The 23,828-nt window shown below is 41.3% G+C and overlaps 1 protein-coding gene across 1 annotated transcript in view; it reads right to left on the bottom strand.

Moving 5' to 3' along the window:
* The window catches only part of ZNF337 (zinc finger protein 337), a 79,422-nt gene that overhangs the window by 37,988 nt on the left and 17,606 nt on the right, over positions 1-23,828 (bottom strand). Inside the window, 1 exon segment of the mRNA XM_037811977.1 lies at positions 23,390-23,471. Within this exon segment, the coding sequence (XP_037667905.1) occupies positions 23,390-23,437 (48 nt within the window). The 5' untranslated portion in view covers positions 23,438-23,471.

Genomic DNA, 23,828 nt, shown 5'->3' on the forward strand with positions numbered 1-23,828 from the left:
AAAGAGGACCCCTACCTCACATCCTACACAAAAATTAACTCAAAATGGACGAAAGATCTCAATAGAAAAGAAAGTACCATAAAACTCCTAGAAGATAATGTAGGAAAACATCTTCAAGACCTTGTATTAGGCGGCCACTTCCTAGACTTTACACCCAAAGCACAAGCAACAAAAGAAAAAATAGATAAATGGGAACTTCCTCAAGTTTCTGCACCTCAAAGGAATTTCTCGAAAAGGTAAAGAGGCAGCCAACTCAATGGGAAAAAATTTTTGGAAACCATGTATGTGACAAAAGACTGATATCTTGCATATATAAAGAAATCCTACAACTCAATGACAATAGTACAGACAGCCCAATTATAAAATGGGCAAAAGATATGAAAAGACAGTTCTCTGAAGAGGAAATACAAATGGCCAAGAAACACATGAAAAAATGTTCAGCTTCACTAGCTATTAGAGAGATGCAAATTAAGACCACAATGAGATACCATCTAACACCGATTAGAATGACTGCCATTAAACAAACAGGAAACTACAAATGCTGGAGGGGATGTGGAGAAATTGGAACTCTTATTCATTGTTGGTGGGACTGTATAATGGTTCAGCCACTCTGGAAGTCAGTCTGGCAGTTCCTTAGAAAACTAGATATAGAGTTACCATTCGATCCAGCGATTGCACTTCTCGGTCTATACCCGGAAGATCGGAAAGCAGTGACACGAACAGATATGTGCACGCCAATGTTCATAGCAGCATTATTCACAATTGCCAAGAGATGGAAACAACCCAAATGTCCTTCAACAGATGAGTGGATAAATAAAATGTGGTATATACACACGATGGAATACTACGCGGCAGTAAGAAGGAACGATCTCGTGAAACATATGACAAGATGGATGAACCTTGAAGACAGAATGCTGAGCGAAATAAGCCAGGCACAAAAAGAGAAATATTATATGCTACCACTAATGTGAACTTTGAAAAATGTAAAACAAATGGTTTATAATGTAGAATGTAGGGGAACTAGCAATAGAGAGTAATTAAGGAAGGGGGAACAATAATCCAAGAAGAACAAATATGCTATTTAACGTTCTGGGGATGCCCAGGAATGACTATGGTCTGTTAATTTCTGATGGATATAGTAGGAACAAGTTCACAGAAATGTTGCTATATTAGGTAACTTTCTTGGGGTAAAGTAGGAACATGTTGGAAGTTAAGCAGTTATCTTAGGTTAGTTGTCTTTTTCTTACTCCCTTGTTATGGTCTCTTTGAAATGTTCTTTTATTGTGTGTTTGTTTTCTTTTTAACTTTTTTATCATACAGTTGATTTAAAAAAGAAGGGAAAGTTAAAAAAAAAAAAAAAAGAAAAACAAGGAAAAAAAGATGTAGTGCCCCCTTGAGGAGCCTGTGGAGAATGCAGGGGTATTCGCCTACACCACCTCGATGGTTGCTAACATGACCACAGACATAGGGGACTGGTGGTTTGATGGGTTGAGCCCTCTACCATAGGTTTTACCCTTGGGAAGACGGTTGCTGGAAATTAGAGGCTAGGCCTCCCTATAACTGTGCCTAAGAGCCTCTTCCCGAATGCCTCTTTGTTGCTCAGATGTGGCCCTCTCTCTCTGGCTAAGGCAACTTGAAAGGTGAAATCACTGCCCTCCCCGCTACGTGGGATCAGACACCCAGGGGAGTGAATCTCCCTGGCAACGTGGAATATGACTCCTGGGGAGGAATGTAGATCTGGCATTATGGGACGGAGAACATCTTCTTGACCAAAAGGGGGATGTGAAAGGAAATGAATTAAGTTTCAGTAGCAGAGAGATTCCAAAAGGAGCCGAGAGGTCACTCTGGTGGGCACTCTTACGCACACTTTAGACAACCCTTTTTAGGTTCTAAAGAATTGGGGTAGCTGGTGGTGGATACCTGAAACTATCAAACTACAATCCAGAACCCATGAATCTCGAAGACAGTTGTATAAAAATGTAGCTTATGAGGGGTGACAATGGGATTGGGAAAGCCATAAGGACCACACTCCACTTTGTCTAGTTTATGGATGGATGAATAGAAAAATAGGGGAAGGAAACACACAGACAAACAGACAAAGGTACCCAGTGTTCTTTTTTACTTCAATTGCTCTTTTTCACTCTAATTATTATTCTTGTTACTTTTGTGTGTGTGCTAATGAAGGTGTCAGGGATTGATTTAGGTGATGAATGTACAACTATGTAATGGTACTGTGAACAATCGAAAGTACGATTTGTTTTGTATGACTGCGTGGTATGTGAATATATCTCAATAAAATGAAGATAAAAAATAATAAATAAAAACAAAACAAAACAAAAACAATGAAAAAAATATGCAGAGCCCCCCTAAGGAGCTGGTGGAGAATGCAGGGGTGTTGGGCTTCTCCACTTCAACGGTTGCTGATGTGGTTCACAGAGTTAGGGGACTCGTGGTTTGATGCGCTGAGCCCTCTACCACGGGACTTGCCCTTGGGAAGACTGTTGCTGCAAAGGAGAGGCTAGGCCTCCCTATAATTGTGCCTAAGAGCCTCCTCCCAAATGCCTCTTTGTTGCTCAGATGTGGCCCTCTCTCTCTAGCTAAGCCAAATTGAAAAGTGAAATCACTGCCCTCCCTGCTATGTGGGATCTGACACCCAGGGGAGTCAATCTCCCTGGCTACATGGAATATGACTCCTGGGGAGGAATCTAGTCCTGGCATCGTGGGATGGAGAACATCTTCTTGACCAAAAGGGGGATGTGAAAGGAAATGAAATAAGCTTCAATGGTAGAGAGATTCCAAAAGGAGCCAAGAGGTCACTCTGGTGGGCGCTCTTACACACAATATAGACAACCCTTTTTAGGTTCTAATGAATTGGAATAGCTAGCAGTAAATACCTGAAACTATCAAACTACAACCCAGAACCCTTAAATCTTGAAGATGATTTTATAACAATGTAGCTTATGAGGGGTGACAATGTGATTGGGAAAGCCACGTGGATCACACTCCTCTTTGTCCAGTGTATAGATGGATGAGTAGAAAAATGGGGCAAAACAAACAAATCACACTAAAAAGGCACCCAGTGTTCTTTTTTACTTTAATTGTTCTTTTTCACTTTAATCACTTTAATTTTTATTCTTATTTGTGTGTGTGTGGTAATGAAAGTGTTAAAAAATTAATTCTGGTGATGAATGCACAATTATATAATGGTACTGTGAACAAGTGAATGTATGCTTTGTATGACTGCATGGTATGTGATTATATCTCAATAAAATTGAATTTAAAAAAAGTCAGTTTATAGGCCATTTAAAAATGTTGAAGTTTTCAATGCATTAATAATCAAAGAAAAATTAAAGCAATGGTAAAAAAAAAAAATGGGCAAAAGACATGAATAGAAATCTTTCTAAAGATGCACAAATGGCCAGAAAGCATATAAAAAGATGCTCAACATCATTAGCCATCATGTAAAGGCAAGTTAAAACCACATTGAGATACCATTTCACACCCATTAAAATGGCTCCTATTAAAAAAATAAAACAAAACAGAAAATAACAAATGTTGGAGAGGATGTGGAGAAATAAGAACACTCACTCATTGCTGTTGGCAATATAAAATGGTAAAGCCACTATGGAAGACAGATTGGTGATTCCTTAGAAAGCTAAGTATAGAACTACCATATGATCTGGCAATCCCACTACTCAGTACATACCCAAAAGAATTGAAAGCAGATATTTGCACACCAATGTTTGTAACAGTACTACTCAAAATTGTCAGAAGATGGAAGCAACCCAAGTGTCCATCAACTGATGAATGGATAAAATGTGGTATATACCTAAAATGGAAGGTTATTCAGCTGTAAAAAGGAATGAAGTCCTGATCCATGTGACAACATGAATGAATCTTGAACACTTCATGTTGAGTGAAATAAGCCAGTTAGAAAAGAACAAATTTGTATGATCTCACAGATTTTAAACAATTAGAATAAGCAAATGCATACAATCAGAATCTAGAATATACATTACCAGGGGATGCAGTGGGGATAGGAAATGGGAAATTAAGGATTAAAAAAATGTACAAGGTTCCTATTTGGATTATGGAAATGTTTTACTAATGGAAGGTTGTGATGGTAGCACAACACTGTGAAAGCAGTTAACAGTAGTACAATATATATCTGAATATGATTAAAAGGGGGAAATGTTAGATTGCATATACGGTAAGACAGTAAAAATAAAAAAGAATCCATGGAACTACACTACATAAGAGGAACCCTAAATTAAACCATGGATTTTAACTAATAATACAACTACAAAAATTTGCTATCAATTGTAACAAATGTTCTGCCCCAAGGCAAGGTGTTGGCAGCAGAGTCAGTGATGTACGGGAATCTTGTATTTTATACATGATCATTCTGTAAGCCCAAAATTTCTCTAATAAAGAAAAGAAAAAACAAAAATACCTAGAATAGGCAAATTCAAAAGACAGAAAGTGAATGTGGAATGGAGAGCTATTGCTTAATGGGCACAAAGTTTCTGTTTGGGGTGATGAAAAAGTTTTGTTAATGGATGATGGTGATGTTTGCATAACATTTTGAATCTTAGTAATGTCAATGAATTTTACACTTAAGATTGGTTAAAATGGAAAATTTTATGTTATACGTGTTATTAAAATAAAGGAATTTTCAATAAAACTACCAGGGACAGCCAAGGTATGAATCACTATGTTAGAGAAATCTCAAAAGGGAGAGGTCATTATAAGATGGAGTATTGTTAAGTTTTCACTTATGGGAGAGGGGACTAGAGGGAAGAGATCAGTCATTTCAGATGTGGGACAGTGGTGAGGAAAAGAGTCCCTTTACAAGAAAGCAAGAAAAAGACTATTAAGAGGGCAGGGAGGGTCCCTAATGGTGGAATAAAGAAAAGAGGGTTGTAGTGAACTGTGTGTGTGTGTGGGGAGGGAGTGGCTTGGGAGAGGTGTGATGCTTACGTTTATGTGTCAATTTGGTCAGGTGATGCTGCCCAGGTATCTGGTTAAGCAAGCACTGGCCTACCCATTACTGCAAGGACATCTGTGACTGGTTAATAAAACCTGAAGGCTGGCTTATTAAATAATCAGTCAATTGATTGCATCAGTGGCTGATTACATCAAAAACAGAGTGTCTTCTGCAATGACATAATTCAATCAGCTGGATTTAACCCAATCAGTTGAAGACTTTTAAGGGAGAAGAGAAAGAACTTTCATTTCTTCTTCAGCCAGCCAGCCTCTCCTGGGGAGTTCATCGAAGACCTTTATTGGAGTTGCCAGCTTGCTGCCTGCCCTACAGAATTTGGACTTGTGCATCCAGCCCTACAGAATCTGGACTCATGCATCCTGCCCTATGGAATCTGGACAAATACATAATGCCCTACAGAATTTGAACTCATGCATCTGGCCCTAAGGAATTTGGACTCATGCATCCCCAGTTGCGTGAGACACTTTTATAAAATCTCATATTTACAGATATCTCCTGTTGGTTCTGTTTCCTAGAGAATCCTACCTAATAGAGCCTGGTACTGGGAGTGGTTCTTGAGAAACAGAATCTTAAAATGGACTTTTACAATTGGTTTTCTACTCTGATAAGATTCAAAGGCACTAATGACTCTATTTCCAATAATTAAGATGACACTGATAGCCCATGGCATTAATTGACAACAGAGATATGCAAAATATCACCATTTGATTCTCCTAATCATACTCCAGTATGAGGCAAAGCTCTAGGAGGCAGCGTTCTTGATGCCTTAACAGAGTTTTGTGGAATTAAAAGATACGATGTCGGCTGGTTGCTCTTAGATATATGCTGGATAAAGTCACAACAGAAAGGGATGAGTTGAAGGCTACAAATTTGAAAGTTAAAGGCTGCATGACAGATGTAAAGGTTTCTCTGTGTGCCCTGAAAGACAATCATTTCCTGTGGCCACAGACTTGAGATCTTTGAAAACCAGACCCAGAGTCTCATTGTGTTGAGTAACAGATTTACAATGTAAACTACAATATCAACGTCACAGGGTATCTCTGTTAAAGGCATTGATTGGAAAAGAATGGGATCCTGAAAATTGAGATGGGGACATATGGGTTGATAATAATGGCTATGGACATTGGAATCCCTGATTCTGTAGGCTTTCCTAGATATAACTGTAAGGGTCTGCCCTAAGGAAACAAGACCCCCCTACCTTCATTCAGCACTGAAGAGAAAGCTACCCAACCTCCAGCCTGCCTTGAGGAGTCTGCCATCCAACCATCCACTTAAAGAAATTAACCCTTCATTGCCTGCTAAACCTGGAATCACCTCTCCTGAGGAAGCAGCCCTCACTCCTCTGTCTGGAGAGATAATCCTGCTTCACAAGATGACACTGCAACTGAATGTACTGAGGTAACTGACTTGAGGGATGCTTCTAATTATTTTCATGACACCCCCCTCCCCCCACTCTCTTAAGACCAATAACTAAATTCCCAACAGGTCCTGAAGGGTGAGGTACAAAGTGTGACCCATGAGGAAGTATGCTATACTCCAAAAGAATTGCATGAGTTTTTCAATTTACATAGACAGAAATCAGGGGAATATGTGTGGGAATGGATATTAAGCATGTGGGATAATGGTGGAAGGAATATAAAGTTGGATCCGGTGAATTTATTGATAAGCGCCCACTAAGCAGAGATTCTGCATCCAATGTTGTAGCTCAAGGGGTTAGAAAGTGCATTAAAAGTTTGTGTGGTTGGCTGAAATATGGATCAAAAGCTGGCTGACATTACCTGAGGATGAAATGCCAGAACTGCCCTGGCATAATGTAGAGGAGGGGATTCAAAAGCTTAGAAAGATTGGAATGTTAGAGTGGATGTATCATGGAAGACCTGCTCAAATACCACTGGAATGTCCTTTTACCAGGATTGTGAGGAATAAATTTGTGAGACTAGCTCCGTCATCCCTGAAGAGCTCTGCTGTCACCCTTCTCTGTAGTTCAGATATTACCATGGGAACTGCTGCACTGAGCTGGAATCCTTAAACACAATGGGGATAATTGGATCCCGAGTTGGTAGAAGCCATGTGACAGCAGTTAATCACCAAAGACAAGGTGGGCATGGTTACCATAATGGAAAACAAGCTCAATGCATCAGCCAAAATAATCTGACTACCAGAGACTGATGGCATTGTTAGTAGATCATGGAGTACCTAGAAGTAAAATAGATGGGCAGTCTACTGAATTCTTTTTTGATCTATATAAGCAGAAGAATTCTATGTCAAGTGAACAAAAGCCTACTTTGAATTACAAAATAGAGAATCACAGCTCCTTAATCAATTCCCAGACTTGAGACAGTTTACAGATCTAGAGCCCCTTGAATGAGGGGAAGGCCAGGTACCCTTGGGGAAGGATCCTGTTACACTGCTAAAAATTTATACTGCTAATCTTCCTCCCAGCCTTCCCCAACGGGACCTATGGCCTCTAGCAGGGTAAGTATGCAATGGGGAAAAGGAAATGATCAAGTATTTCAGGGATTATTAGACACTGGCTCCAAGGTGACATTCATTCCAGGAGACGTAAAAGGTCTCTCTGGTCCAACAGTCAAGAGTAGGGGCTTATGGATATCAGGTGATCGACAGAGTTTTAGCTACAGTCTGTCTCACAGTTGGTCCAGTTGGTCCACAGATGCACTCTGTGGTTATTTCCCCAGTTCCAGAAAGCATAATTGTAACAGACATACTCAGCAACTGGCAGAACTCCCATGTAGGTTCCCTGGCTCATGAAGTGAGGGCTATTATGGTAGGAAAGGCCAAAGGGAAGTCTCCAGAACTGCCCCTGCCTAGCTAAATAGTAAACCAGAAGCCATACCAGATTCCTGGAGGGATTGCAGAGATTAATGTCACTCTCAAGGACTAGAAGGATGCAGAGGTGGTGATTCCCACCACATCCCCATTCAACTCTATCTGGCCTGTGAAGAAAACAGATGGGTCCTGGAGAATAACAGTGGATTATTGTAAGCTTAACCAGGTGGTGATTCCAATTGCAGATGCTGTTCCAGATGTGGTATCATTGCTTGAGCAAATCAACACATCCCCTGGTACCTGGTATGCAGCTATTGATTTGGCAAATGCTCTTCTCAATAGCTGTTAGTAAAGATGACCAGAAACAGTTTGCATTCAGCTGGCAAAGTCAGCAGTATACGTTCACTGTCCACCATCAGGGGTAGATCAACTCTACAGCCCTATGTCATATTTTGTGCAGGGATCTTGATCGTTTCTACCTCCCACAAGACATCACATTGGTCATTATACCGATGATATAATTATGATTGGACCTAGCGAGCAAGAAGTAGCAATTACTCTAAATTTGCTGGTAAGGCATTTGCATGACAGAGGATGAGACTTAAATCCAAGAAAAATACAGGGGCCTTCTACTTCAATAAAATTTGTAGGTGTCCAGTGGTGTGGGGCATGTCAAGATATCCATTCTAAGGTGGAGAAGCCATTGCATCTAGCCTCTCTGGATTTTGGAGAAAACATATTCCTCCAAAATATGTGTGTGTTATTTCCAACAGGGTGTGTTACTCTGGCCCATTTACTAAGTACCAGGAAAGCTTCTTGTTTTGAGTGGGGACCAGAACAAGTTTAGGCTCTGCGGCAGGTCCAGGCTGCTGTGCAAGCTACTCTGCCACTTGGACCATATGATCCAGCTGATCCAATGGTGCTGGAAGTGTCAGAGGTAAATAGAGATGTTGTTTGGAGCCCCTGGCAGGCTTCTATAGGAGAATCACAATGCAGGCTCTTAGGATTTTGGAATAAAGCATATCATCACCTGCAGGTAACTACTCTCCATTTGAGAAACAGCTTTTGACCTGCTATTGGGCCTTAATAGAGATGGCTTAGCCATGGGCCAAGTTACCATGAGACCTGAGTTACCTACCATGAGCTGATTTTTGTTGGACTCACCAAGTCAAAGTTGGGTGTGCACAGCAACACTCCATCATGAAATGGAAATGGTATATATGAGATAGTACTTGAATGTGTCCTGAAGGCACAAGTAAGGTACATGAGAAAGTGCCCAAATGACCATGGCCCCCACTCCCGCCACATAACCTTCTCTTTTCCAGCCCATAGCTATGGCCTCTTGGGGAGTTCCTTACAATCAGTTGACTGAGGAAGAGAAAACTCAGGCCTAGCCTACAGATGGTTCTGCAAAATATGCAGGCACCACCCAAAAGTGGACAGCTGCAGCTCTGCAGTCCCTTTCTGGGATGTCCCTGAGGGACAGTGGTGAGGGGAAATCCTCCCAGTTGGCAGAACTTTGAGCAGTGCACCTGGTTGTTCATTTTGCTTGGAAGGAGAACTGGCCAGAGTTGTGATCATATACTGATTCATGGGCTGTTGTGAATGGTTTGGCTGGATGGTCAGGAACTTAGAAGGAACATGATTGAAAAATTTGTGACAAAGAATTCTTGGTAGAGGTATGTGGATAGACCTTTCTGAGTGGGCAGAAAACATGAAGATATTTGTGTCCCATGTGATTGCTCACCAGAGGGTGACTTCAGTAGAGGAAGATTTTAATAATCTAGTGGATAAAATTATCCATTTGGCGGATACAAGTCAGCCTCCTTCCCCAGCCACTCCTCTCACTTTCATCATGGAATGAGCAGTAATTTGTTCTCACTGGAATAGACACATACTCTGGATACAGATTTGCCTTCCCTATGCGTAATGCTTCTGCCAATACTACCATCTGTGGACTTACGGAATGCCTTATCCACCATCATGGTATTCCACACAGAATTGCTTCTGACCAAGGAATCCACTTCACAGCAAATGAAGTGAAGGAATGGACACATGCTTATGAAATTCTCTGGTCTTACTTTGTTTCCCATCATCCAGAGGCAGCTGTGTTGATAGAACAGTGGACTGGCCTTTTGAAGATTCAATTATGGCACCAACTAGGTGGCAATACCTTGTAGGGCTGGGACAGTGTTTTCAAGGAGGCTGTGTATGCTCTGAGTCAGCATCCACTCTACGATGGTGTCTCTCCTATAGCCAGGATTTATGGGTCCAGGAATCAAGGGGTGGAAATGGCAGTGACAACACTCACTATCACTCTTAGAGATCCACTAGGAAAATTTTTGCTTCCTTTCCCTGCAACCTTAAGCTCTGCTGGTCTACAAGTATTAGTTCCAAAAGGAGGAGTGTTCCCACCAGGAGACACAACAATAATTCCATTGAACTGGAAGCTAAGACTGACATCTGGCCACTTTGGGCTTCTCACGCCTCTGAATCAACAGGCAAGGAAGGGGATTACCGTACTGGCTGGGGTGACTGATCCTAATTATAAAGGGGAAATAGCACTGCAGCTACACAATGGAGGTAAAGAAGAGTTTTCCTGGAATACAGGAGATCCCCTAGGGCGTCTCTTAGTACTACTATGCCCTGTGATTAAAGTCAATGGAAGACTGCAACAACCCAATCGAGACAGAAGTACCAATGGCCCAGAAATTTCAGGAATAAAGGTTTGCATCACCCCACCAGGCAAAGAACCACAGGCAGCTTAACAGCACGACGATGGTAAAGGGAACATGGAATGGGTAGTGGAAGAAGGTAGTGGTAAATATGAACTATGAACACATGACTAGTTACAGAAAGAGGACTATGATGGCATGATTATTTCCTCCTTGTTATTTTGAGTCATTTGTATTTGTTTGTAAAGCAAATATATTTGTTTTCTTCTCTGTCTTATCCCCTTATCATATGATACAGGCTTTATTGTTCATTTTGCAGTATTTAAATTATAGGGAATCAAGTTTAAGAGTAAATGTTACCCAAAGACTTGCACCCTATTCTGGAGAGATTTAGTGTGTTTCCAGTGTCCCAGGACAGCTGAGGAGTTGTTAGGCAAAATATATGCTTATAATTGTGCTCTATTTAGAGATTAAGTATGGTTTAAGATGTTGTGTATAACTGCCAAGTAGACAAGGCATAGACTGTCATGGTTGAGTTCATGTGTCAACTTGGCCAGGTGATGGTGTCCAGGTGTCTGGTCAAGTAAGCACTGGCATAAGCATTACTGCAAGGACATTTGTGCTTGGTTAATAAACCTGAAGGCTGGTTTATTAAATCATCAGTCAACTGATTGCATCTGTGGTTGATTACATTAATGAAGGGCACACCTTCTGCAATGAGATAATTCAATCAACTGGATTTAATCCAATCAGTTGAAGGCTTTTAAGGGAGAAGAGAGAGAACTTTCACTTCTTCAGCCAGCCAGCCTTTCCTGGGGAGTTCATTGAAGACTTTCATTAGAGATGCCTGTTTTCTGCCTGCCCTATGAATTTTTTTTTATTCTTTTGTTTTTTTGCCCTATGGAATTTTGATGCATGTATCATGCCCTGCTGAAATTGGACTCATGCATCCTGCCCTATGGTTTGGACTCTTGCATCTCCACAGTTGCTTGAGACACTTTTATAAAATCTAATATTTACAGATATCTTCTGTTGGCTTTATTTCCCTAGAGAACCCTAATGAATACAGAAGCTTTCCACTTCAGTAAAATTTCTAGGTGTCCAGTGGTGTGGTGCATGTTGAGATATCCATTCTAAGGTGAAGGATGAGTTGTTGCATCTGGCACCTCATATGGCCAAAAAAAAAAAAAAAAAGAGGCACAATGCTGTGTTGACCTCTGGATTTTGGAGACAATATATTCCTCATTTGGGTCTGCTACTCCAGCCCATTTACCAAGTAACCAGAAAGCTTCTAGTTTTGAGTGGGGACTAGAAAAAGATTAGGCTCTGTGACAGGTCCAGGCTGCCGTGAAAGCTGCTCTGCCACTTAGACCATATGATCCAACTGATCCAATGTTGTTGGAAGTCAGTGGCATATAGAAATGCTGTTTGGAGTCTTTGGCAGGCCTCTGTCAGAAAATCACAAAGCAGACCCTTTCAGGTTTGGATTAAAGCCTTACCATCCTCTGTAGATAACTAGTCATCTTTTGAGAAACAGCTTTTGACCTGTTACTGGGCCTTAGTAGAGACAGAATGCTTAGCCATGGGCCACCAAGTTACCAGGGGACCTGAGTTACTTATCATGAGCTGGGTGTTGTCTGACCAACCAAGGCAAAAGTTGGGCATGCACCCCAGTATCCCATCATAAAATGTAAACAGTATATATGAGATAGGGCTCGAGCATGTCCTTAAGGCACGAGTAAGTTACATGAGCAAGTGACCCAAATGCCCACGGCTGCCACTCATGCCACATTACCTTTTCTTTCAGTTCAGAACTATGGCCTCTTGGGGGAGTTCCTTACAATCAGCTGACTGAGGAAGATAAAACTCAGGCTTGGTTTACAGATTATTTTGCACAATATGCAGATACCATAAGAAAGTGGACAGCTGCAGTACTGCAGCCCCTTTCTGGGATGTCTGTGAAGGACAATGGTGAGGGGAAATCCTCCCAGTGGGTGGAACTTTGAGCAGTGCACCTGGTTGTTCATTTTGCTTGGAAGGAGAACGGCCAGAGGTGTGTTTGTGTATTGATTCATGGGCTGTTGTGAATGGTTTGGCTGGATGGTCAGGGACTTGGAAGGAACATGATTGGAAAATTGGTGACAAAGAAGTCTGGGGAAGAGGTATGTGGATAAACGCCTGAGTGAGAAAAAAAAAAAAAAGATTTGCATCCCATGTGACTGCTCACCAGAGCGTGAATTCAGCAGAGGAATATTTTAAATAATCAAGTGGATAAGATGACCCAGTACAGTCAGCCTCTCTCCCCAGCCACTCCTCTCATTGTCCAATGAGCTCATGAACAAAGTAGACATGGTGGTAGGGATGGAGGTTATGCATGGGCTCAGCAACATGGACTTACATTCACCAAGGCCAACCTGGCCACAGCCACTGCTGAGTGCCCAATCTGTCAGCAGCAGAGACCCACGCTCAGTCCCTGATATGGCACCATTCTCCTAGCTGATCAGCCTGCCACCTGGTGGCAGGTTGATTACACTGGACCACTTCCATTATGGAAGTGGCAGTGATTTGTTCTAACTGGAACAGACACATATTCCAGACATGGGTTTGCCTTCCCTGTATGCAATGCTTCTGTTAAAACTACCATCCATGACTTACGGAATGCTTTATCCACCACCACTATATTCCACACAGCATTACTTCTGGTCAATGAACTCACTTCACAGCAAATGAAGTAAGGGGATGGGCACATGCTCATAGAATTCTTCGGTCTTACCATTTTCCCCATCATCCAGAGGCAGCTGTGTTGATAGAACAGTGGAATGGCAAAAGGCTGCAGACTGAATTATGGCACCAACTAGGTGGCAATACCTTGTAGGGCTGGGGCAGTGTTCTCAAGGAGGCTGTGTATGCTCCAAATCAGTGTCCACTCTATGGTGCTGTTTCTCCCATAACCAGGACTCACGGGTCCAGAAATCAAGGGGTGGAAATGGGAGTGGCACCACTCACTATCACTCTTAGTGATCCACTAGGAAAATTTTTGCTTCCTTTCCCTGCCACTTTAAGCTCTGCTGGTCTACAAATCTTAGTTCCAGTATAAGGAAGGCTCTCACCAGGAGTCACAAATATAATTTGTTTGAACTGGAAGTTACGACTGCCACCTGGCCACTTTGGGCTTCTCATGCCTGGAATCAACAGGGTAGGAAGGGAATTACTTTACTGGCTGGGGTGACTGAATTTGACTATGAAAGGGATGTAGGAGTGCAACGACACAATGGAGGTAAAGAAGAGTTTTTCTGGAATACAGGAGATCCCTTAGGGCCTCTCTTAGTACCACCATGCCCTGTGATTAAAGTCAATGGAAAACTGCAACAAGGCAATCCAGGCAGGACTACCAATGGCCCAGAAACTTCAGGAATGAAGGTTTGGGTCATCCTACCAGGCAAGGAACCACAGCCAGCTGAAATGCTTGCTGAGGGTAAAGAGAACATGGAATAGGTAGTGGAAGAAGGTCATGATAAATATGAACTATCACTATGTGACCAGTTACAGAAATGAAGACTATGATGGCATGAATATTTCCTTCTTGTTTTATTTTTGTATTTGTCCATAAAGCAAATATCCTTTCCTTCTCTCCCTTATCCCCTGTGCTGGTTTGGATGTATTATGTCCCCCCAAATGCCATGTTCTTTAATGCAATCTTGTGGGGTCAGATATATTAGTGTTGATTAGGTTGGAACCTTTTGATTATTTCCATGGAGATGCAACTAGTCACCTTTGATTAGGGTGTGACCTGTTGATGGGATTGTTTCCATGGAGGTGTGGCTCCACCCATTCAGCTTGGGTCTTGATTTAATTACTGGAGCCCTATAAAAGCTGCAGCTGAGAGTCATATTTTGAAGATCACCATTGAACGCTGACGCTGACATTCTGGAGAATGCCATTCTGAAATGCAACCCGGGACCAAGCAGATACCAGCTATGTGCCTTCCCAGCTAACAGAAGTTTTCTGGATGTCAACAGCCTTTCTTCAGTGAAGGTACCCTATTGTTGATGCTTTACCTTGACACTTATGGCCTTAAGACTGTAACTTTGTCACCAAATAAACCCCTTTTATAATAGCCAATCCATTTCTGGTGTTTTTGCAGAACAGCAGCATTAGCAAACCAGAACATCTCCTTATCATATGACATACATTGTACTGTTCATTTCATAGCATGTAAGTTATAGAATATCACGTTTAAGAGTGAATGTTACCCAAGGACTTGCACCCTATTCTGGAGAGATTAAGTGTGTTTCCAGTTGTATGCAGAAAGCTGAGTGTTGTTAGGCGAAACATATGTCTATTATTGTGTTCTATTTAGAGATTAAGTATGGTTTAAGGTGATGTGTATAGCTGCCAAGTTGACAAGGGGTGGACTGTGATTGTCAGCTTCATGTGTCAACTTGGTCAGGTGTTGGTGCCAAGGTGTCTGGTCAAGCAAGCATTGGTCTACCCACTACTGCAAGGACATTTGTGGCTAGTTAATAAAACAGAAGGCTGTTTTATTAAATCATGCAGTCAACTGATTGCATCTATGGCTGATTACATAAAAAAAGGCAGTGTTCTGCAATGAGGTAATTCAATGAGCTAGATTTAATCCAATCAGCTGAAGACTTTTAAGGGAGAAGTGAGAGAATTTTCACTTCTTCAGCCAGCCAGCATCTCCTGGGGAGTTCACTGAACATTTTCATCAGAATTGCCAGCTTGCTGCCTGTCCTACAGAATTTGGACTTGTGCATCCTGCCGTATGGAATTTAGTCTCATGCATCCTACTCTATGGAATTTGGCCTCGTGCACCCCAGTTGCATGAGACACTTTTATAAAATCTCATATTTACAGATATCTCCTGTTGGTTCTGTTTCCCTAGAGAACCCTAACTACACAGAGCAGAAGGGGTTGGAAAGCCAGTGGGATATATTTCTACCCTATCATGTGGAACTATAGCTTACATGGGGGTTCAATTCTAAAGTTAATGCTTAAAGGCAAAATTGGAGAATAGTAAAGGACTCTCTAAGATTCCAGTGTAAGTTTACATTGCAGATGGATCTCTCCTACAGCACTGGAACTCCCAGAGAAGTAGGGTGAGGCACTGCTGTTGACTTTCTATTTCCCCCACCTGGGGAGCTGACCTCAAGTCCAGGGATGCCTGCTTGGCATGAGGCCTGGGCACATGGCACACTCTCAACGAGGGACAGCAGCTACTGCAGGGGAGGGGTGTTCCAGAGGAGGGCTCTTCTTTTGTTGGAGGCATAATGGGAAGCCAGATTCTTGCCTGTAACTTGGGGACAAGGGGACAGATTACCCCATGAGGCAGCTCAGGGAATATCAGAAGATCTTGGTGACAGTCAGTCACAGCTCCCCTCATTTATTAGGGGCATCACTTGGTGCCTGTACCTTCACTCACCTCAGTTCCCTTATGTATAAGGCTGGCACAACAGCCATCCCCCCTCTGGGGGCTAACGGAGCACATGCAGCTGATGAGAATGTCACTATCTTCCATTAAACCAGACATAAAAATGTAAAACATTCTGTTCTTTTCATTAAATGTTTGTTTTGGAAAATGAAGTTAATTTTCATGGACAAAAAATCCTGTGTTGGTTTGAATCTTTTACTTACCCCATAAAAGACTATGTTCTTTAAATGCACTCTTGTGGGTGCAGACCTATTGTGGGTGGGATCTTTTGATCAGGTTGTTTCCATGGAGATATGATCCATCCAACTGTGGGTGGGACCTACTGATTAGATGATTTCCATGGAGGTGTGACCCTGCCCATTCAACGTGGGTCTTAATTAGTTTACTGGTGTCCTTAAGAGAGATAAGTGAGAGAGGGAACAGAGCCAAGATAGACCCAGACCTTGGCGATGCAAACAGAAAGATGTTTGGAGAGACAAAATCCAGAGTTTGCCCTGGAGAAGCTAAGTGAGAACCCACAGATGCTTAAAGAGAAGGCCACTGGAATCAGAAGCTTACAGCAATGAAACCTGGGAGCAAAGGACCAGCAGATGCCAGCCACATGCCTTCCCAGCTGAAAGAGGTATTCCAGATGTCATCAGCCTTTCTTCAATGAAGGTATCCTCTTGTTGATGTCTTAGTATGGACACTTTTATGGCCCTAGAACTGTAAAACTGTAACCTAAATAAATCCCCTTTATAAAAGCCAATCCATTTCTGGTATACTGCATTCCGGCACCTTTAGCAAACTGGAACAAACACCCTGTAAGTTAATATGTAAAGGGCTTAGTTTTTAAGTAGGTAAATATTTTTAAAATTCTAGTTTTAGTTTCTAATATGGTAAATAACAATAGATATGCCCACATAGATAAAAGCTCTTTGAGGGCCTCAATAATTTCTATGAGAGTTCTGAGATAAAAAAGATTAAGAACTATTGTTGAAAAAGATTGGGAGTGATGGGGATGGACGCTGTGCTTTACAAATCATTGTTTGTGAGATGAAAAATGAGAGTGTTGCCTTAAACGAGTACACTGAGAGGAGGATCTAAAATGGTGGCATAGAGAGGAGTGGAAGCTAAGCAGTCCCCCTGGAACAACAAAGAAAACCAGAAAAAACTAGTAAATAATCTGGAATAACTGCAAGGGGACAAACGTGACCATCCACTCTTCATATACCAACCTGAATTGGGAGGAATGCCCAAGATCACAGCATAAAATTTGTAAGTAAAAACCACGGATCCAAATCAGGAGACCCCCCCCCCCCCACACACACACACACAGCCTGAGCTACAAAGCCTCGTGGTGCCAGAGAGAAGCTTTCTCCGAGCAAGCAAATATAGCTCAGCTGAGCTCCAACTGGGGTTTTAATTAGTGAGTGTGAACTGCTCACTATGAGGTACAAATCCCCAACAAGTAGACAGTGGCTTTGGGTGATGACTGACCTTGGAGAGCCGGAGGGTCCCCTCAGACTAGCTCTGTTCCTTTTTTGACTCAGTGGAGAAAGTCTCAGCCATTTTCAGTTCCCAGTTCTGTGACCCAGACAAGGGTATAGCATAGGCAGAAAGAGACCACTGAAATACTAATGACCTTCCCCTAGGGCGTCTATCTTCTCTAAGAGGAAAGGGGTGGGGCTCAGCTCTACTACCTGCCTTTCATTCAGAATTTGGGGAAAAAGAGCCACACCTCCTTACACCAGTCAAGAATTATAGGCTAACAGGTGCCACCTGCTGGGCAGAAAAGCACAGTGACCTGAGGCATCACAGGGTAGAACAATTTTCTAAGACACACCCTCAGGGAAACTGGATACTGAATATTTCTTCCTTCCAGGACCTTAGCCCATTCTGGTCCGGGGAGGCCTGATTGGGGAAACCAAGGAAACCATGCCTAGACAACAGAAAACTACAACCTACACCAAGAAAAATGAGGTTATGGCCTGGTCAGGGGAACAAACTTGCACTTCAACTGTAATGCAGGGATTTAAACAACTAATAATAAGTCAATTCAAAAAGTTTAGGGAAGATACGGCAAAAGAGATGAACCATATAATGAAAATACAGGACGTACATAAGGTAGAAATTGAAAGTTCAAAAAAACCAACCGGCAGAATCTATGGAAATGAAAGGCACAACACAAGAGATGAAAGACACACTGGAAACTTACAAAGCAGATCTCAAGAGGCAGAAGAAAACACTCAGGAACTGGAGAACAAGGCATCTGAAAGCCTACACACAGAAGAACAGATAGAGAAAAGAATGGAAAGATATGAGCAACGTCTCCAGGAACTTAAAGACAAAATGAAAAGCAAGAATTCACATGTCATTGGTGTCCCAGAAGGAGAAGAGAAAGCAAAAGGGGCAGAAGCAATAATAGAGGAAATAATCAATGAAAATTTCCCATCTTTCATGAAAGACAAAAAAATTACGGATCCAGTAAGCGCAGCGTACCCCAAACAGAATAGTTCTGTATAATAGGCCTACGCCAAGACACTTATTAATCAGATTATCAAACATCAAAGATAAAGAGAGAATCCTGAAAGCAGCAAGAGAGAAACGATCTATCACATACAAAGGAAGCTTGATAAGACTATGTGTGGATTTCTCAATAGAAACCATGGAGGCAAGAAGGAAGTGGGGTGATATATTTAAGATACTGAAAGAGAAAAACCACCAACCAAGAATCCTATATCCAAGAATCTCATATCCTTCAGATATGAGGGAAAGCTTAAAATATTCTGACAATGACCAAGTTTGTGAACAAGAAACCTGCTCTACAGCAAACACTAAAGGAAGCACTGCAGACAGAAAGGAAAAGGCAGGAGTGAGAGATTTGGAAAACAATTTTGGGAGACAGTAGCACAGCAATATAAGTATACTGAACAAAGATGACTGTGAATATGGTTGAAAGAGGAAGGCTGGGATCATGTGGGACACCAGAAGAAAAGACAAACGATAAAGACCGGGACTGTGTAACTTGGAAACCTAGGTTGCTCAACGATTGTAATAAAAGGTACAAATATGTTTTTACATGAGGTAGAACAAATGAATGTCAACATTGCAAGGTGTTAAAAATAGGGTGGGATTGGGGGGAAAATACAATCATTGCAAACTAGAGGCTAGAATTAACAGAAACACTGTATTATGCTTCCTTTAATGTAACAAAAGCAATATACCAAAGCTAAATGCATATGGGGGGGTGGGGAATAGGGGAAGGGTATGGACTCCAGGCATTGGTGACGTTGTCTGACTCTTTATTCTACTTTAGGTTAATGCTATCTTTCCTTTTGTCACCTTCTAGCTATCAAGATTTTTGTTTGTTTGTTCTCTCTTTCTGTTGCCTTTTTCTTTTGCCTCTGCCTTCTTTGACTCTTCCTCCATCTTTGTGGAAGAAATGTCCTTATGTAGAGAGTGGCGATGGTGCTCAATACATAAATACGTGACTATACGGGGAACCAACGATTGTTTATTTAGGACGGAATGTATAGTGTTTGAACAACACCATCTTAAAAGAAATGGGTTGATGAAGAAACCTTGAGGACACTATATTGAGTGAAATAAGACAGATACATAAAGGCAAATATTGCAGGGTCTCAATTGATATGAACTAATTATAATATGTAAACTCATAGACATGAAATGTAAGTTACCAGGATATAGAATGAGGCTAAAGAATGGGGAGTGGTTGCTTATTATGAGCAGAATGTTCAATTAGGGTGAACTTAAATATTTGGAAATGGACAGGGGTGATGGTAGCATGTAATGAGAATAACTAACAGTGCCAACAGGTGTGTGAAGGTGGTGGAAAGGGTAAGCTCAGAGTCACGCATGTCACCTGAAGGAAAGTTGGAGGTTAAAAGATGGGAATGTATAAAACAGTGAATCTTGTGGTGGACAGTGTCTGTAATTATACAAATATTAGAAATCTCTCTCATGTATTAGAACAAATGTATGTCACTATAACTAGAGGTTAATAATAGAGAGGCATATAGGGAAAAAATATACACCTATTGCAAACTATATACTACAGTTAGTAGTATTTTAACATTCTTTCATCAACAGTAGCAAATGTACTATACCAAAACTATGAATCAATAATGGAGGGGGGGGCGTGGTTAGGGGTATGGGAGGATGTGAGTTTCCTTTTTTTGTCTTTGTTTCTTTTCTGGAGTAGTGAAAATGTTCTAAAAATTGAAAAAAATTAATTGTCTTGATGGATGCACAGCTGTATAGTGGTGCTGTGGGCAACTGATTGTACACTTTAGTTGTATGTTATATGAACAATCTCAATTAAAAAAAAAAGAGTACACTGAAAGATAAGTGCAATGGTTGACGTGTGACTGTGAGCCTTTCCTCTAGTGACAGGTTTGAGACACCTTCTAGTTTCTCTCTCAAGCAAAGGACCTTGGGAGACATACCGATGTGTGATGCTGTATTTATTTTCTCACATTAGTCTGTTAAAAATCAGATCTCACATATAACAGGGAACCTAAACGCTACTTAAAACTCCCGGACATATGTGGTAGGTTCTAGATCTCAAATAGCACATGCAAAAATCCATTTTTTTTTTTAAGCTCCTTCAAAATGTCTTAAGGCTCTGGTTCTTTCATGCAACAGAGGTTTCCTACATGACAGGCACTCTGCCAGGTACAGAAGCTTCGTCTTTCTTTTTTTTTTTCCTCTGACACAATTTTATTGAGATATATTCACAAACCATACAATTCATCCAGAGTATAAAATCAATGGCTCACAATATCATATAATTGTGCATTCATTGCCACAATCAATTTTAGAACATTTTTATTACTCCAAAATAAAGAAAAAACTAAAAATAAAAACAATGAAAAAGAACACCCAAAACATCCAATGCCCCTTATCTTCCCGTTATTTATGTATATATATTTGTCTTTATTTTATTACTTATCTGCCCATACACTGGATAAAGGGAGTCAGTCACAAGGTTTTCACAATCACACAATTAAAGCTACATAGTTATATAATCACCAAGAATCAAGTCTACTGGACTACAGTTCAACAGGTGTTTCCTTCTAGTTATTCTAATACATTAGAAACTAAAACAGGAATATCTATATAATGGATAAGATTAACCCCCAGAATGACCTCTTGACACTATTTGAAATCTCTTAGCCACTGAAACTTGATTTTGTTTCATTTCTTTCCTCACCTTTTAGTCAAGAAGGCTTTCTCAGTCCCTCGATGCCATGGTCAAGGTCACCCCTGGGAGTCCTGTCCCTCGCTGCCACTCCTGGGAGTCATGACCCACACAGGAGGGAGGGTAGTGAGTTTATCAGCAGAGTTGGTTGAGAGAGGCCACATCTGAGCAATAAAAGAGGTTCTCTGGGGGTGACTCTTGGACACAATTGTAAGTAGGCTTAGCTTCACCATTACAAAAATAAGTTTCATAAGGGCAAACCCCAAGATTGAGGACTTGACTTACTAAATTCGGAGTCCCTAATGCTTGCAAGAATATCAGGAATTCACCAGCTGGGGAAGTTTAATATTTCTACATTTTTCCCCAGTCCCTCAATTGGACTTTGCCTATATATATATTTAATATATATATATATTTAATATATATATATATATATATTTAATTTTCTGCCCCAAATACTCTGGGATGTATTGGGGTATTACATTGTTACCAAGATCTCATTCCCTATTCTAGGTTCCATGTAATTATCCTGTTGAAATAAACTGACCTTACAGGTTAAATCAGATAGTGTGCTACAGAAATAAATTTTGTACCAAATAAACATCTCTTAAATAACCATTAAAACTCAGGAGTAGATGTGACTGCTGTAAGAACTTAGAATCTAGGACCCTTTACAATAAGCCTTACTGAACATTCTGTACTTCCACATTGTCAACTGCCGAATCTCTGCCCACGTTCTATCCCGATAACTTAAGTCCTCAAATTCAATTATCAGCATTTGCTCATTATAGTTTGTTTATATTAGTGAGGCCTTACAATATTTGTCCTCTCATTTCTGGCTTATTTCACTCATATAATGTCATCAAGGTTCATTCACCTAGTTGCCTGTCTCACAACTTCTTTTCTTCTTGCAGCTGCTCAATATACATTGTATGTATATACCAAATTCGTCCTTCCATTTACCCAACAATGCATCCTTAGACCACCTCTATCCACTGCAAATCGTGACTACTGCTGCTATAAACACCAGTGTGCGAAGGCCTATTTGTGTCCCTGCTTTCAGTTCTACCAAGTATATACCAAATAACAGCGTTGAAGGATCATATGGCAACCCCATATTTAGCCTCCTGTGGAACCCACACATTGCCCTCCAGAGGGGCTGCACCATGCTACTTCCCTACCACATCTTCTCCAGCACTTGTATCTTTCTGTTTATTTTTTAAACAGTTTAGTTCATACACCATACAATCCATCCCAAGAAGCCTCATCTTAAAACAGCTGAGTCTCATCAATTTTCCTGCAGGAAATTATTAATTTTAAAAGAATTCAGATATATTCACAAAGATGTTATAGACATCTGCCTGAGGGATCCATGGTAAGTGGGAAAGTGGGAACAGGAAAAGTAGGCTGACCTAAGCTAGGTTTTTCCAAAAAAATCAAAATTCTTCCCTAAGAACATGAACGCTAAACAAAAACAAACTAAAAAAAGGTTTGATGTTACCTTGGGCCATGTCCTGAATTGGACACTCCATCAATTTACAAATGAGGAACAGCTCTCAATGATATTTTGATAATGTCAAAACTGATCTTTTTAAACCTGTCCTGGAACTTGTAAATGTCTACCATGAATCCAAAATTAAGATCAAGCCAAGATCTCTATTTCTTCCCAAAATTCTATACTGGATGTGTTCATAGGTCAGTCAAGGTGGATATGAATTAGCCAATCAACCCCATGTACTGAAAATGTCAGGACATCTTCTCTGAAACTAAGAGGGCCCAGCCTGTATCTTTGTAGGTGCTTGATGAATTTTAATTCCATTCGGTGAAGTCCAGTTCATCAGACAACTAGATTCAGGGATCAGATGGCCTCCTCTTTAGGCCCTAATAATCACTATTTCCTCCCCATACATGGAGTCAACATGTCACACCAGTTCTCAAGACCCTCCTAACCCGGTAACTCACAAACCGAGTTCAAACCCTTGGCTGAACCGCAACTGTCCCCTGAGCCCTGGAGGGCTCAGAGGTGGCAGATCACATGCATGTAGGTGAGGTGCGCTGGGGTGAGCTGCACCTAGCAGCTGTGGCCAGTGTGGAGGCAACTGAGGAAATGGCAGGTGAGGCAGACGGACAGATCCAGCTCTGAATACACAGTGCAGATTCTGTTAACTCACACTTCCTTCTCCAGGATGGATGCTGGCTTTTGTCTGTGTTAATATCACAGTCGCAAGGCAAATGACAGACAAGATGGAATTTCAGGAAATTCTCACCTCTCTCCTGGTTCTCTGGGGTCCTGTGGCCATTTCCCCGCTGTTCATGGAGAACAGAAACTCTCAAATGGCTGACCTGTGAGAAGAGAAGGAAAGTATGAGGCTGCCAGGGAGAACTGTTCTCTCCGTGTGTGAAGGAGAGCCTGATTCCAAAGCCAAATGCATAGCTGTGCAGAGAGGGTACCAATGCAATTCTCAACTAGGGCCCTGACAGAAAGGCCTAGGGAGCTCTGCTATCTACAAGCTTAGCCTAAGCTCTGGCGTGGGGTGAGGCCCCTGTCCCCCAGGAGCTGGGTAAGAGTTTATTTCTTACTTTGCTGAATCAGTACAAAGAGGAAGCCTTTGGAGCACGTCTAGGTGAGCTCTTTGCGTTTGTCAACTGAGAAATTATAAACTGAGCTGCAATGCCACAAAAGTATTTTTTTGGAGTCTTAGGATT

Source organism: Choloepus didactylus, chromosome 19, assembly GCF_015220235.1.
Source record: "Choloepus didactylus isolate mChoDid1 chromosome 19, mChoDid1.pri, whole genome shotgun sequence".
NCBI lineage: Eukaryota > Metazoa > Chordata > Mammalia > Pilosa > Megalonychidae > Choloepus > Choloepus didactylus.